This window comes from Anomaloglossus baeobatrachus, chromosome 11 (assembly GCF_048569485.1).
Source record: "Anomaloglossus baeobatrachus isolate aAnoBae1 chromosome 11, aAnoBae1.hap1, whole genome shotgun sequence".
Lineage (NCBI taxonomy): Eukaryota > Metazoa > Chordata > Amphibia > Anura > Aromobatidae > Anomaloglossus > Anomaloglossus baeobatrachus.
This window is the reverse complement of record NC_134363.1, coordinates 63,278,913-63,296,037: the sequence shown is the minus strand read 5'-3', so window position 1 is coordinate 63,296,037 and position 17,125 is coordinate 63,278,913. Positions and strand designations below refer to the sequence as shown.

Below are 17,125 nucleotides of genomic sequence, written 5' to 3'. Positions count from 1 at the left end.
TTGGCTGAGTTAGTGGACGAGGCCGAGGGCTTAGAGGACGACCAGTTGGAGGAACGAAAGGAACGAAACCTCGACTGGTTCCTGCCCTGGACAGGTTTCCTGGTTTTAGTTTGTGGCAAGGAAGTACTCTTCCCGCCAGTAGCTTCCTTAACAATTTCATCCAGTTGTTCACCGAACAGCCTGGACCCAGCAAATGGGAGCCCAGCAAGGTACTTCTTTGAAGAAGCGTCTGCCTTCCACTCTCGAAGCCACAAGATCCTGCGGATAGCGAGGGAATTAGCCGAAGCCACCGCAGTGCGGTGAGAAGCCTCCAGCATGGCAGACATGGCATAGGATGAAAAGGCTGAAGCCTGAGAAGTTAAGGCAACCATTTCGGGCATAGAGTCCCTGGTGAGGGAATGCATCTCCTCTAGAGAAGCAGAGATGGCTTTGAGAGCCCACACTGCTGCAAAAGATGGGGAGAACGAGGCCCCTGCCGCCTCATACAGATTTGGCCAGAAGGTCAACCTGGCGGTCAGTGGAATCCTTAAGTGAGGTGCCATCAGCCACTGATACAACTGTCCGGGCTTGAGAGTCTAGACACCGGAGGGTCTACCTTTGGTGAATGAGCCCACTCCTTGACCACCTCTGGTGGAAAGGGAAAACGGTCATCAGAACCACGCTTTGGGAAGCGTTTGTCAGGACAGGCCCTAGGCTTGGTCACAGTGGCCTGAAAACTGGAGTGGTTAAAGAACACACTCCTCGTTCTCTTAGGCAAGGTAAACTGGTGCTTTTCTGCCAGAGAGGGTTGCTCCTCTAATACTGGCGGATTGAGGTCCAGTACAGAATTAATGGACGCAATCAAATCCCTAACATCTGCGTCACCTTCGGACAGATCAATGGGGCACATGGAGGTAGCGTCCGAGCCCCCAGTAAAGGCATCCTCCTCGTCCTGCGAGTCAGCTCGTGAATCAGAGCCGCGGGACGAGGAAGGAGAGGGAACCCTGCGTCTCCTTTTAGGAGGACGGGGTCTGGGACCAGATGAAGAATCCTCTGTGGGCTCTGCTGAGCAGAGTCCGGGACAGCTGTCCCATGGAGTCGGCAAAAGACTGGGAGATAGAGAAGGATTCTACCCAAGCCGGGGGTTCAGCCACCGGAGCCGGAGCAGCTGGAGGGACCACTGGGGATGAGACTCCAGGCTGAGGCACCACCATGTTAGAGCAGGCATCACAATGTGGATATGTGCTCGGTTCAGGCAGTACGAGCTTACATGCAGTGCATATTGAGTACAGCCTTGCAGCCTTGCTCCTCGTGTGAGACATGCTGCTGAAGTGTGGGCTCTGAGCCAGAATGACCCCCAGAGAGTATATAAGCAGGTCCACAACCGGAGGTTGTGGCTTACCAGACAGTTTGTGTGCCCTCCAGATACCACAGCCGGACCCCCAGAGAGATACTGCAGCCAGCGCCGATCGATGAGAACGCTGATAAAATGGCGCCAGAGCGAGGAGAGGGGGCGGGGCCTACTCTAAGAGCGGGATCCGGAGGGCCAAGGAGATATACAGGGGAGGGAATATTTTCTCAGAGAGGAGTGTCCCTCCCCTGTGCCGAACGGCCGCTGGGCGGAGCCGCACTGTCCCTCTGCATGATTGACATGCAGGGGCAGTGAAATCGAAACTAGGCCTCAGGCGAAGCCGGGGCCTAAATTTAACGATGCGGCCGGCGCGCAGGCACCATCGGCGCGGTTCTCAGGTGAAAACCAGAGAACCGGCCGGAAATGGCAGAATAGATACACAGCACACTCTCCCAAACAATAAAGTACAAGGGACCCCCCGACAATAACGTCTCAGATACTTAGCTTGTGAGACGCAGGGCCAGGTCCCTGAGGGATGAGTGCTCCGTCCGGCAGGATCCTGAAGGGCTGCGGATGGAGACCGGTCTCCTGCAAGGCAGGGAGAACCGTGCTGGCTCCCACTTCAAGCCAGAGCCCGAGGGATGGTGAAGGAGCGCGGCATGTAAGGCTCCAGCCCTGAAATCAACCTTAACAACACCGCCGACACAGTGGGGTGAGAAGGGACATGCCGGGAGTCCAGGCTTGGACCCGCTTTTCTTCAAAATCTTTCCAAAAATCAGATGAGAATGCATCTGTGCCTCCTGAACACAAAGCATTGAACTGGCTATATTTGGTTATCCAGGGGGTGTATATGCTCAGAGGGAGGAGCTACACTTTTTAGTGTAGTACTTTGTGTGTCCTCCGGAGGCAGAAGCTATACACCCATGGTCTGGGTCTCCCATAGGAACGATAAAGAAATATAAAATATTAGAGAGAGAGAGATATATTATATATATACACACATATATATATATATATATATATATATATATATATATATATATATATATATATACATATACATACATATATATATATATATATATATATATATATATACATACATACATACATCAGAGTGCTTCACATGTAACTTTATTCATACTCCGGCTAAACCGTGTTGTTTTTTTTTTTTTTCAGCACACGTGATATGAAGGAGCACACTATACTGAGATCTTCCTCATTTCTGGTGAGATATTTAATCTGAGAATTCAATGTCACCCAAACGGCCTTCCTTTCTTGGTGACCTTGTCAAAAAGGTGTTGGGTAGGCTTATCCTGACTAGTCACTTGTCAGGCCTATCAGAACATAACAGATTCACCCGCTTCTTGCACCTACTTGAAAAGAAGATGCACAAAGCCACAGCTGAAAGAGTAGAGGCGGTATATGAGAGTCCGTTTTATAGCAAGCTCGATACTATACATGTAGGGGGAGAGCAGTCAGGATGATCAGAAGGCCACTGCGGGGTTTACAGTTTCCTGAATGAGACTTTTGCTTGTGCTGTGGTCTAATGACCGCTTCCTCTTTCACAGTAACCTTCCCGATTCTTTGCACACGACCAACAAGAAGAGAAGCAGCTCGGTACCAGTGCCTGTATATAAGCTTTAGAAAAGAGTAATCTCATCTTCAAGATCCTATCCCAATATGTAGTAGGTGTAATAATATTAATATTAGCAAATACCTCCAATTATAAATGCACTATAGTTCTCCTGATTAGCTAGGTCACTTACCTCATGTGCAGGGCATTGCAGCTTATGTATCCATGGTTACTACCACTCATATGATGACAGTTTGTTATTTGTTTGTGGTCGTAATCATGGATACCCAAAGCTAATGCAATGCCCTGCACAGGAGGGAAGAGACATGCAGTAGCATACCACCAATAGAGGCATGCCTCGCCACTGCTATGGGGCCCGGCAGCGGCTGCCTGTGGTGTCAGCGCCAGCACAGAGCCCCCCCGCTCAGGATCACACTTTGAAAAGTGCGTTGCCGATACAGTTGAAAGCAATGATTAGATGGGAGGGCATCATTTTCCCCCTGTGTCTGTGCTCCAACAGCTCAGCACAGCTGTGACGTCACTACTGCGCCACTGTATTGAGCTGCACATAGCACAGACAGAGCGGGCGAACAGAGTAGCAGCGGGGAACCATGGAGAGGTATGTATTTTTTCAGTACACGGTGGGGGCACATAATGCTATGTTGGGGTCTATAATACTATGAGGAGCTGCATAACACTATGTGGGGATATATGCTGCTATGTGGGGCAGCATAATGCTATATAGAGGAATAATGGGGTGCATTAGATGATATGGAGGACTATGTGGGGCCCATTCAGTATGGAGAACTAAGGGGAAGCATTATACTATATGGACTATGTGGGGCCCATTACTATATAGAGGACTATGTGAAGCCCATTACCATATGGAAGGCTTTGTGGGACCATTATAATATTTGGAGAGCTATGAGGGAGCCTTTATACTTTGGAGTTATATGACGGCCATTATACTGTGGGCAAGCAATTATAGCGTGATGGTTTCTGTGCGGTCTATCCTACTGTGTAGAGGGCTGTGTGTGCCTTTATACTACTGAGGATAGTAAGGGCCATTATACTGTATGTAGCCCATTATAATGCATGGAGGGCTGTGTGGGGGTCGCAGTTGGGGATCTTATGGTGTTGGGGTCATCAATCATTGCTGGGTAGTTGAAGGGGGGTACAGTAGGGTTATAATTCTGTGTGAGGAGGGCACTGTGAAGGAGGTTACAGTCGCGGATCATACAGTGTTTGGGGGGCACTTTTGTTGGCATCACACTTTATGGCTGCAATAAAAGGGGAACCAAGGGGCTTCAATAGGAGGAAAAGTTACTTGGAGTTACTTGGTAAGGCTGTAAAGTTGTGACATATGCTCTTCTGTGACCCAGCCAAATATATATATATATATATTTTTTTTTGGGGAGGGGGGGGGGGTGAACCCAAATAGAAATTCTGCTATGGGGCCCAATGATTTCTATGCACATCCCTGGAGACATGGCTATATCAGGAGAGCTATACTATATTTCTAATTGGAGGTATTTGCTATTACACTTACTACATATTGGGATAGAATCTGGGAGATGGGAACACCCCTTTAATAACAGTTTACCAACCTGAGAGCTTGGACAAGGTTCAAATCTGTAAATTCGTGGAGATCCACGAATGCGTGAAGAACAGAAATATTGAAATCCTCCCTAAAAACAGAACAAACACTGTCAGCAGATGTCAAGCAAGATAATAAGGGGGTGACAGATGAAGATTAGCTGTGCAAAACTGTATTGACCATTATCTGCATGCACTGATGAGTCCTCAGAATTCATGAGCGGTGGCCTCCCCCGCCGCTGATTGATATATCTTTCTTTGTATATATAGCATAGGGAACAAACCGTCTAACGAGAGGACAAGTAGAGCTGCAGCTCATGAACAAGGAGGACAATGGAAAAACTGGGATTTTACACAAACTCCTACATGCAAACCAGTTGTAACCAGGATTCCTGTCACCAGTCTGCTACACAGAGGGCGGCAAAACTGGTGACATCTTTTTACCAATTTGCAGTTGCTATCGCATGACAAGAAGTTAAATTAAAATGTGATGTAATGTCACCATTCTTGTGTTGCTCGGTTCCAATTATCTGGACGGCAGTGAACCGTCACCACCATAGTCATTGTCAGGGATGTGATCACTGCATGTGAACGTGCCCAGCGGAACGTCACCTCTTCCCCCACAAAACATATATAGCAAAAGAAATATGGTTGATACACATAAGTGTGCAATTAAAAACGATTTCTTTAAAAAACCACTCCCTCCCTCAAAAAAAAAAAAAAAAAAAAAAGTGATTGAAAAAAATAAATAATTATTATTGCAAATACATAACAAACAATGAAAATACTACATGAAAGAAGGGAATTTTGTTTACTTACCGTAAATTCCTTTTCTTCTAGCTCCTATTGGGAGACCCAGACAATTGGGGTGTATAGCTACTGCCTCCGGAGGCCACACAAAGTATTACACTTTAAAAAGTGTAACCCCTCCCCTCTGCCTATACACCCTCCCGTGCATCACGGGCCCATCAGTTTTATGCTTTGTGTTGAAGGAGGCACACATTCACGCAAGCTCCACATTTTAGTCAGCAGCAGCTGCTGACTTTATCGGATGGAAGAAAAGAGGGCCCCTCACGGGGCCCCCGGCATGCTCCCTTCTCACCCCACTTTGGTCGGCGGTGCTGTTAAGGTTGAGGTACCCATTGCGGGTACAAAGGCTGGAGCCACATGCAGTTTTCCTTCCCCATCCCTTAGGGGCTCTGGGAGAAGTGGGATCCTAGCCGGTCACCAGGCACTGGGACCGGGCTCCCTCCGCAGCCCCTGTGGGAACCTGACGGACAGGAGACTGGATGTCATCAGGGACAGGCCCTGCTTCTCTGAGGTACTCTGTGTCCCCTTGGGGACGGCGCATAGAGCGCCTGTGGATCGGACACTGCAGCAGCTGCGCTGTGTTTGGGGCCGCCGGGACTACCGCGCCGACCGTGCGTGAATGTGTGCCTCCTTCAACACAAAGCATAAAACTGATGGGCCCGTGATGCACGGGAGGGTGTATAGCAGAGGGGAGGGGTTACACTTTTTAAAGTGTAATAACTTTGTGTGGCCTCCGGAGGCAGAAGCTATACACCCAATTGTCTGGGTCTCCCAATGGAGCGACAAAGAAATAATAAGTACAAATGTTTATTATTAATAAATATGAAAATACACTACATGAAAATAATTTTATTATGTAGCAATGAAAATAAGTGAAAATGAAAATAGAAAAAAAATGAAATACTAAATGAAAATATATAATACGTAAATACATAAACAATGAAAATAAGTAATAGATAAATATATATATATATATATATATATATATATATATATATATATATATATATATATATATATATATATATATATATATATATATATATATTTTAAATGAAAATATATTACTTCATTATTTTAATTTTCTATTAATAGAAAATGAAAAATAAATGGAAAAATAAATTGAAAATAAATGAAATAATAAATAATTATTATATTATTAATAAAAAATAATAGAAAAAAAAATTTCCTTGCTTGGAAAAAGGGAAGTATAAACAAAAAGTACGAAAAAAAAAAAAAATGAGAACTGTCGGCAACAGCAGTAGGTTCATGGAGTAAATCCAATATTTATACTGTAGAATATTATATTGGAGTTTTCATAAAGCCAATGATTACCTCTCTCCCAAGTAGTCCCCAATAGCGGTCTTATTCAGCCCTTCTCCTTTGTACAAGAAGCGTGCTATATCTTCTGCAGTGTTTCTCAATAACTCATTCTCCTGGAGAAAGACTATGCCCTAAAAATAAGGAACAAAAATAAATAAATATATATTCACTACATCAAAAACAAGAAGGAAGTATTTACGGTCTTAAAACCATGACAAAGTCAACCACGTCCTTTTCGAAAAGTGAAGGCGATTAACAATCTGTCAACTACAGAATCTTAAGGCCATGTTCCCAACTGCAAAAACCTGGCTTGTTTTCCTGCTGTCTGCACTAAAGTATGCAATAGCACTCTGCTCTGATAATTGCATTTTCTATGCGTTCTTAGTGCTGAAATTTTACGAGAACTTGTCAGTATGATTTTGTATACTAAAGTAAAGCCATAACCATGATGGCGGCTAGGCTGTAATACTGAATAAATCAATAACTTTAGTGAAGAAATCCGCTTTGTGATTGTTTGTAAATCAGCCTTTGAAGCTTTCGGGTAATAAGATTTAAGTGCTAGACCATGCGATGGGTGTTGTGCTCCTGCCCCGGCACCTCCGCCTGCCTCTGGTGTCTTTACGACAAGTTGCTGGTTGAACGATGGCCCTGTCCTTGATGTGAGTGGCCCATGCGTAGACTGATCTCTGGGCGGTCTTCAATAAAACGGCACCGATGGTGGTACATATGCAGATGGTGGCACATACACAGATTAAGATCTTTGATCAATGATGTCCTTCTAAGATTTAAGTGAGCAGAGATCTCATTGAAGACCACGGGGTGATCTGCAGAAATGCTGTCTGTATTGTGGACCGTACAAATAGGAGGAAGGTCGCTCACAAAAGGACACCACAAGTAATCAGAGAAGAAGCCAAAGAACTATGGCACTATCCTGCCCCTGTGCACCTAAATCTTATTACAGGAAAACTTCAAAAGCTGACTAACAAAAACAAAAAACACAGAAGAAGGGAATTTTGTTTACTTACCGTAAATTCCTTTTCTTCTAGCTCTAATTGGGAGACCCAGACAATTGGGTGTATAGGCTATGCCTCCGGAGGCTGCACAAAGTATTACACTTAAAAGTGTTAAGCCCCTCCCCTTCTGCCTATACACCCCCCGTGCTCTCACGGGATCCTCAGTTTTGGTGCAAAAGCAAGAAGGAGGAAAAAATTATAAACTGGTTTAAAGTAGATTCAATCCGAAGGAATATCGGAGAACTGAAACCATTCAACATGAACAACATGTGTACACAAAAAAACAGGGGCGGGTGCTGGGTCTCCCAATTAGAGCTAGAAGAAAAGGAATTTACGGTAAGTAAACAAAATTCCCTTCTTCTTTGTCGCTCTATTGGGAGACCCAGACAATTGGGATGTCCAAAAGCAATCCCTGGGTGGGTAAAATAATACCTCGTAATAGAGCCGAAAAAACGGCCCCTTCCTACAGGTGGGCAACCGCCGCCTGAAGGACACGTCTGCCTATGCTGGCATCCGCCGAAGCATAGGTATGCACCTGATAGTGTTTCGTGAAAGTGTGCAGGCTCGACCAGGTAGCCGCCTGACACACCTGCTGAGCCGTAGCCTGCTGCCTCAAAGCCCAGGACGCGTCCACGGCTCTGGTAGAATGGGCCTTCAGCCCTGAGAGAACCGGAAGCCCAGCCGAACGGTAGGCTTCGAAAATTGGCTCCTTGATCCACCGAGTGAAGGTTGATTTGGAAGCCTGTGACCCTTTACGCTGGCCAGCGACAAGGACAAAGAGTGCATCCGAGCGGCGCAGGGGCGCCGTACGAGAAATGTAGAGTCTGAGTGCTCTCACCAGATCTAACAAGTGCAAATCCTTTTCACATTGGTGAACTGGATGAGGACAAAAAGAAGGTAAGGAGATATCCTGATTGAGATGAAAGGGGGATACCACCTTAGGGAGAAATTCCGGAACCGGACGCAGAACCACCTTGTCCTGGTGAAAACCAGGAAAGGGGCCTTGCATGACAGCGCTGCTAGCTCAGACACTCTCCGAAGTGAAGTGACTGGTACTAGAAAAACCACTTTCTGCGAAAGGCGTGAGAGAGAAATATCTCTCATTGGCTCGAATGGTGGTTTCTGAAGAACATCAGCACCCTGTTCAGATCCGAAGGTTGTAACGGCCGCTTGTAAAAAGGAACGATGTGACAAACCCCCTGCAGGAACGTGCGCACCTGTGGAAGTCTGGCTAGGCGCTTCTGGAAAAAACACAGAGAGCGCTGAGACTTGTCCCTTAAGGGAGTCGAGCGACGAACCCTTTTCCAGTCCAAATTGAAGGAAGGACAGTGAGGGGGGCAAGGCAAATGGCCAGGGAGAAAAAAAAAAAAAAAAAAAACCCTGAGCAGAGCACCACGACAGGAATATTTTCCGCGTCCTGTGGTTAGACCTTGGCGGACGTTTGTTTACTAGCCTGTCTCATAGTGGCAATGGCTTCTTGAGATAATCCTGAAGACGCTAGAATCCAGGACTCAATGGCCACACAGCCAGGTTGAGGGCCCCAGAATTCAGATGGAAAAAACGGCCCTTGAGACAGCAATTCTGGTCGGTCTGGCAGTGCCCCCGGTTGGCCGACCGTGAGATGCCACAGATCCGGGACCACGACCTCCTCGGCCAGTCTGGAGCGACGGGGATGACGCGGCGGCAGCCGCGGCAGTCTGCCGTGATCTTGCGTAACACTCTGGGCAACAGTGCCAACGGTGGGAGCACGTAAGTAAGCTGAAACTGTGACCAGTGTTGAACTAAGGCGTCTGTCGCCATAGCTCTGGGATCTTGAGACTGTGCCATGAACGTCCTAATTGTGGTGCCGGAACGCAATTAGGTCGACGTCCGGCATGCCCTAGCGGCAACATATCTCGTGAAACCCGTCCTGGTGAAGGGACCCTTGCTCTGCGTCCATGTCCTGGCGACTGAGAAAGTCTGCTCCCAAGTGTTCCACGCCTGGGATGTGAACTGCGGATATGGTGGAGGCTGTGGCTTCCATCCACAGCAAAAGCCGCCGGACTGTAAGCCACCGCTGTGGAGTTGTCCGACTGAATTCGGATCTTCTTGCCTTCCAGCCACTGCTGGAACGCTTTTAGGACGAGATACACTGCTCTGATCTCCAGAACATTGATCAGAAGCGAGGACTCAATGGTGAGTCCACGTACCTTGAGCCCTGTGGTGGAGAAAAACTGCTCCCCACTGAAACCTACTCACGTCCGTCGTGACCACTGCCCAGGATGGGAGAAGGAAGGAATTTCCCCTCGACAATGAAGTGGTATGCCTGAGAGAGGGAGACGTTCCTGTTGAGGAATGTCGGTTTCCTGTCTCCTTGCGTAGGAGTCCCTTTGGAGAGCACGCTGATGAACACTGCGTGAAAGGGACTGCCCCCATTGCTGTCACCATCTTCCCGAGGAAGTGCGTGGGGTGCCTCAAGGGGAGTGACTGACCTAGAGATTGCACCCCCGTCTGTAGTGAACGGTGTTTGTTCAGCGGAAGCTTCACTATCGCTGAGAGGGTATGACAACTCCATGTCAAGATATGTCAGCGATTGGGCCGGTGTCAGATTTGACTTTGGAAAATTGATGATCCACCCGAAAGTCTGGAGAGTATCCAGAGTAGCGGTGAGGCTGTGCTGGCATGCCTCTTGAGAGGGAGCCTTGACCAGCAGATCGTCTAAGTAAGGGATCACCGAGTGACCCTGAGAGTGTAGGATCGCAAGTACTGCAGCCATGACCTTGGTGAAAACCTGTGGGGCTGTCGCCAGGCCGAACGGCAGTGCCACGTACTGCAGGTGTTCATCTCCGATGGCGAAGCGCAGGAAGCGCTGATGCTCTGGAGCAATAAGTACGTGGAGATAAGCCTCCTTGATATCGATCGATGCAAGGAAATTTCCTTGGGATATTGAGGCGATGACGGAGCGGAGGGATTCCATCCTGAACCGCTTGGCTTTTACATGTTTGTGGAGCAGTTTTAGGTCCAGGACAGGACGGAAAGATCCGTCCTTCTTTGGGACCACAAACAGGTTGGAGTAAAAACCGTGACCCTGTTGCTGAAGAGGAACCGGGATCACCACTCCTTCTGTCTTCAGAGTGCCCAGCGCCTGTAGAAGAGCATCGGCTCGCTCGGGAGGCGGGGACGTTCTGAAAAATCAAGTCGGAGGACGAGAGTTGACTCTATCCTGTGACCGTGAGACAGAATGTCTCTCACCCAACGGTCCTTAACCTGTGGCAGCGAAATGTCTGAAAGGCGGGAGAGCCTGCCTCCGACCGAGGATGCGGTGTGAGGGCCGTAGGTCATGAGGAAGCCGCCTTGGTGGCGGCACCTCCGGCGGTCTTTTAAGGACGTGCCTTAGACCGCCATGGATCGGAGTTCCTCTGACCCTTCTGATGATGTTTGGGAGAGGAGAATTGGGACCTGCCCGTGCCCGGAAAGGACCGAAACCTCGACTGTCCCATTCTCTGTTGGGGTAATCTTGGTTTGGTCTGGGGTAAGGATGTTTCCTTTCCCAGGATTGGTTGATGATTTCATCCAGCCTCTCACTAAACAAACGGTCGCCAGAAAATGGCAAACCGGTTAAGCACTTTTTTGGAAGCTGAATCTGCCTTCCATTCCCGAAGCCACACGGCCCTGCGTATTGCCACCGAATTGTCGGCTGCAACCGCCGTACGGCTCGCAGAGTCCAGGACAGCATTTATAGCGTAGGACGCCATGCCGAAGTTTGAGAGGTTACAGACGCCACTTGCGGCGCAGACGTACGTGTAAGTGCGTCAATTTGCGCCTGACCCGCTGCAATAGCTTGGAGCGCCCATAGGGCTGCGAATGCTGGAGCAAAAGGCGCGCCGATGGCTTCATAGATGGATTTCAACCAGAGCTCCATCTGTCTGTCAGTGGCATCCGTGAGCGAATCCCCATCTTCAACTGCCACTATGGATCTAGCCGCCAGTCTAGAGATTGGAGAATCCACCTTGGGACACTGAGTCCAGCCCTGACCACGTCAGAGGGGAAGGGATAAAGTGTATCCTTAAAGCGCTTGGAAGAAACGCTTATCCGGACAAACTCGGTGTGTCTGGACTGCCTCTGAGACGTCAGAGTGATCCAGAAAACCTACTCGCTGTACTCTTGGGGGACCTTGAGAAGGTGACCCTTCTGCTGGATGAGCCTGAGAGAGAAACATCCAGCATCATTTGTATGGACGCAATAAGAGCATTCACTATGGCGTCCGCCTCAGGGATATCCAGGTAGAGAGCGGCATCAGGATCAGAGTCCTGATCAGCTACCTCCTCTTCTGATACAGAGAGTCATTTCTCTGAGACCCTGAACAATGTGATGAGGTCGAGGGGGTGTCTAAGCGAGCTCGCCTAGGCGGTCTGGGACTGCGGTCCGTGTCAGAGACTTCACCCTGGGACCTATGAGACACCCCGGGGGAACATTGTTGTTCCAACTGAGGGGAATATAGGGCAGTGATTGTACAGTGCCCATGGTCTGAGATACCAGTCTGGACTGCCAGCTTCTAGTATTTTAGCCATAGTCTCAGAAAGTCTGTCAGTAAAAACTGCAAACTCCGTCCCTGTCACCTGGATCTGTTTGGTTGTTGTCCCTGGGACCCCTTGAGCAGAGGCCAGAACAAATGCCACAGGGGTCCACCATGAGGGTCAATGGAACCTGCCGGATTGCACATGCGGCGCTGGCAGCGTAGTAAGCCTGTGTTTTGTTGCCCCTTGAGCCACACCACAGGGTATATGACCAGAAAATTGACTGTGCACCATACAGTGTAAAGTATAGCAAAGATATAAACTCTAAACACACTACTACACCAGTGAAATCAGCACCTCAGGTGCTGCTTACCGCCCGTGAAAGCGGTTGTGTGGCCCCCTGAACTCGTGCCTGGGTCCCCCAGAGTTTGTCTCCCCTCTGCAGCGTCCTAGGAGCTGACAGTAATGGCTGCCGGCGTCCTGAGGAGATGAGGGAGTCGTGGGCGTGACCGAGAAAATGCGGGAGTTGGAGTCACAGTGTGCACAGTGAGGGGGGTGGAGTATGCTAAGCATGCTCCAGCCCTCAGTGCTGCTCGTCCTGTGCAGCGTCCCGCCCTTCCCCTGACTGGCAGGGCTGAGGGCGGGAAGAACGGAGACTAGGCCCAAAAAGCCGGGGACTCTAGTTATAAGCGTGGCCGCCGTAAAAGCGCGGCCAGCGCAGAGTCCCCGGCGCACTACAAGTCCCAGCCGCGCCTCAGTAAAAACAATGGCGGCGGCGGTCAGCGCGGCCGTCCCCATACACAAATACACTCAGCACCGCTGCAGTGTATAATGGCACCAAAGGCGGTCAGCGCCGCAGTCCCCGGTGCACTAGCACACCCAGCAATGCTGGAGTGCTGCTGTGCGCGGTCCCCACGGGGACACAGAGTACCTCAAAGATGCAGGGCCCTGTCCCTGATCGATACCCGGCTCCTATCCATCAGGCTCCTCAGGAGTAGTGGATGGAGCACGGCCTCAGTGCCTGGAGACCGATCCTGGATCCCACTTCACCCAGAGCCCTAAGGGGGATGGGGAAGGAAAACAGCATGTGGGCTCCAGCCTCCGTACCCGCAATGGGTACCTCAACCTTACAACACCGCCGACAAAGAGTGGGGTGAGAAGGGAGCATGCTGGGGGCCCTATATGGGCCCACTTTTCTTCCATCCGAAATAGTCAGCAGCTGCTGCTGACTAATCTGTGGAGCTATGTGTGCAGGTCTGCCTCCTTCGCACAAAGCAAAAAAACTGAGGATCCCGTGAGAGCACGGGGGGTGTATAGGCAGAAGGGGAGGGGCTTAACACTTTTAAGTGTAATACTTTGTGCAGCCTCCGGAGGCATAGCCTATACACCCAATTGTCTGGGTCTCCCAATAGAGCGACAAAGAAATAGAAAGCGGATTTCTTCACTGAAGGCATCGATTCATTCAGTGTTACAGAGACACTATGGTCATGGTGAGAAACTCCGCATTCACACTACAGGGAACACGGCCCAACATCTTCGTTTGCCAGGTAAAAATGACGTTCATGGAAACAAAAAGTGATAAATTAAGGCAAGAGCAGAAAGTTTTGCCCTCGGGTACACACGCCGGAAGCGGTTAGCACGACCCAGCTTCTTTGATCCCCAACATCATGTACAGTTCTGCCACATGTCACAGTGCAGTCACTATAAACAAGCACACAAACAACTATAGTAAGGATCAGCGGATAATGAGTGTAACGTAGGGGGTCATCGTTAAGATTTCCAGCCACATCGGCTCGGCTCCATGATGACTACGCAGCTCCTTGTTCTGCAGAATTGAGGTGCTAAGTTACATGAAAAAAAAAACAAAAAGCATGAGATCAGGCAAAAGTTACACATTTACCTTTTTCGGATCCATATTGAACTTCTTTCTGCCCATCCCTATTTTCCGATTTCTTTGCAAAGTTTTACTGAAAAAATAAGAAAATATATAAACATTAGTAATTTCATACTACTATACACACAGGCTTATATAATGACAACGAATAAACCACTAATCTTAGACCTGGAAATACAGCAAGATTTCATGAAAAGTGAATATCTGTACAGGATCATATAATGTGCGCGAGTGGCGCACGCTATAATTATATCGTATTTTCCGGATTATAAAAGACGCTCTTTTCCTCCCAAACATTTGGAATGAAAATGGGGGGGGGTGCATCTTATAATCCAGTTGCAGCTTATCGGAGGGTGGCTGGTTTTTCAGTAGAGCAGGGTCAGATGGCGGTGGCAGGAATAGAGCAATGCTGTGGGTGTCTCGGTGATGCAGGAGCCATCGCCAGTGATTAAAGAATATGTCGTCGGTGCAGACTCCAAGCAGAGAGCTCATCTGCGCCCATTAATTGTCCAGCAGCGGACTTAAGGAAAATGGCGCATGTAGGCGCTGCGTGCGCAGACGAGATCTCAGCTCTTTATTAAACCAAAAGCTCAATCTGCGCACACTTCAACTCTGGGCGCCATTTCTTTGAAGCCCGCAGTGCTGACAATGTTACCGGCAATCACTGAGGATGGGTCCTGACTCACAGCGCCCGCAGTATAGCCGAGACACCCGCCATACCTACTCCACCACCGCCCCTGCCTTCCTGTGACCTCACTCTACTACCGCTGCCGTCCCACCTGGTAAGATACAACCAGATTATAAGACGGACTCCATTTTCACCAATACTTTTTTTTACCATTTTTCCTTCTCTAAAATTGGGGTGCGTCTTATAAAACTACAAATAAGGCATACCATATTTCCAAATTTATTGTGACATTTTAATCAAATGTGGAATCCAACTTGCCATTGGATGAGGCCAATTTTTTAATTTCTCTTCTGCCAGTACTATTAGACTCATGGATGTGTGGCGTGTAATAAAGAGGCACCACAGGCCACGTCTTGGCCGCCATACCTTCCCTCGTTGGCCTCCAGGCCTTCCACCTCGTTCATGGCCTCGCTCAGCTCATCGCGCAGCCTCTGGATCTCTTCCAGCAGCTCCTGCTTCCTGCGGCGGATGTTCTCCAGCTCGATACGTTCTTCTGGAGTCAGGTCAGCGGGGACTACAGGGGAAGGAACAGAACAAACATTCTCAGGGTCTATTGTGCTCAACTGATGTGCATTTGTAGCTGGAAAGAAAAAAAAAAAAGAAGATTTAAAGTTATTTAGTTGGGATTCCGCTTCATTCTGACAATTCCCCCTCCCGCCTAGTGTTCTCAAACATGATTTCCAATCTCTGAGAAGTGTGGGGACAAGTATGTGCAGGTATGACAGCGGTGGAGCAGAATCTGACGTCGGCGACAACCTCAGGCTGGACTCGTGCACAGTAAAGGAACCCCCCTGGGGTCTGTCGAGGGCATCAGAGTTCATACACTGCGGTGTGACACCCATCCTAGGCAGCCCTGATCTCCATGATCCATGGCGGTGCCTTTATGGGTCACAGATGACCATTAATGCAGGGGTGCCCAACTACAGGCCGATGTCAGAGAGGACTCCCGTGCTCAGGACACTTATGATTCAGGGACCGAGGAGGATCAAAAAGAAGGGAATTTTGTTACTTACCGTAAATTCCTTTTCTTCTAGCTCCAATTGGGAGACCCAGACGATTGGGGTGTATAGCTACTGCCTCCGGAGGCCACACAAAGTATTACACTAAAAAGTGTAAGGCCCCTCCCCTTCTGGGTATACACCCCCCGTGGGATCACGGGCTGCTCAGTTTTAGTGCTAAAGCAAGAAGGAGGAAAGCCAATAACTGGTTTAAACAAATTCAATCCGAAGTAACATCGGAGAACTGAAACCGTTCAACATGAACAACATGTGTACCCGAACAAACCAAAAATCCCGAAGGAAACAGGGCGGGTGCTGGGTCTCCCAATTGGAGCTAGAAGAAAAGGAATTTACGGTAAGTAACAAAATTCCCTTCTTCTTCGGCGCTCCATTGGGAGACCCAGACGATTGGGACGTCCAAAAGCAGTCCCTGGGTGGGTAAATTAATACCTCATGTTAGAGCTGCAAAACAGCCCTTCCCTACGAGGAGGCAACCGCCGCCTGCAGGACTCTTCTACCTAGGCTGGCATCCGCCTAAGCGTAGGTATGCACCTGATAATGCTTGGTGAAAGCGTGCAGACTCGACCAGGTAGCTGCCTGGCACACCTGCTGAGCCGTAGCCTGGTGCCGTAATGCCCAGGACGCACCCACGGCTTTGGTAGAATGGGCCTTCAGCCCTGATGGAACCGGAAGCCCAGCAGAACGGTAGGCTTCAAGAATTGGTTCCTTGATCCATCAGCCAGGGTGGATTTGGAAGCCTGCGACTCTTTACGCTGACTAGCGACAAGCACAGGAGTACATCCGAGCGGCGCAGGGGCGCCGTGCGGGAGATGTAGATTCTGAGTGCTCTCCCCAGGTCCAACAAATGCGAATCCATTTCATATCGATGAACTGGGTGAGGCTAAAGGAAGGTAAGGAGATATCCTGATTGATATGAAAGGGGGATACCACCTTAGAGAGAACTCCGGAATCAGGCGCAGCACTACCTTGTCCTGGTGAAACACCAGGAAGGGAGCTTTGCATGACAGCGCTGCTAGTTCGGACACTCTCCTAAGAGACGTGACCGCTACCAGAAAGGCCACTTTCTGTGAAAGTCGAGAAAGTGAAACATCCCTCAGAGGCTCGAAGGGCGGCTTCTGGAGAGCAATTAGTACCCTGTTCAGATCCCATGGGTCTAACGAACGTTTGTACAGAGGGACAATGTGACAAACCCCCTGCAGGAACGTGTGTACCTGAGGAAGTCGCGCTAGGCGCTTCTGAAGAATACAGATAGCGCTGAGACTTGTCCTTTAAGGGAGCCGAGCGACAAACCTTTTTCCAAACCAGATTGTAGGAAGGAAGGAAAAGTAGGGAATGCAAATGGCCAGGGAGACACTCCCTGAGCAGAGCCTAAGAGAAGAA

The 17,125-nt window shown here is 48.9% G+C and overlaps 1 protein-coding gene across 1 annotated transcript in view; it reads right to left on the bottom strand.

Annotated features, from left to right (window-relative positions):
- The window catches only part of CYTH2 (cytohesin 2), a 55,686-nt gene that overhangs the window by 15,167 nt on the left and 23,394 nt on the right, over window positions 1–17,125 (bottom strand). Inside the window, exons 2-5 of the mRNA XM_075328731.1 lie at window positions 15,093–15,240; window positions 14,045–14,111; window positions 6,648–6,766; window positions 4,514–4,594 (exon numbers count right to left, since the gene is read on the bottom strand). Of these exons, the coding sequence (XP_075184846.1) occupies window positions 4,514–4,594; window positions 6,648–6,766; window positions 14,045–14,111; window positions 15,093–15,240 (415 nt within the window). The remainder of the gene's footprint in view (window positions 1–4,513; window positions 4,595–6,647; window positions 6,767–14,044; window positions 14,112–15,092; window positions 15,241–17,125) is intronic.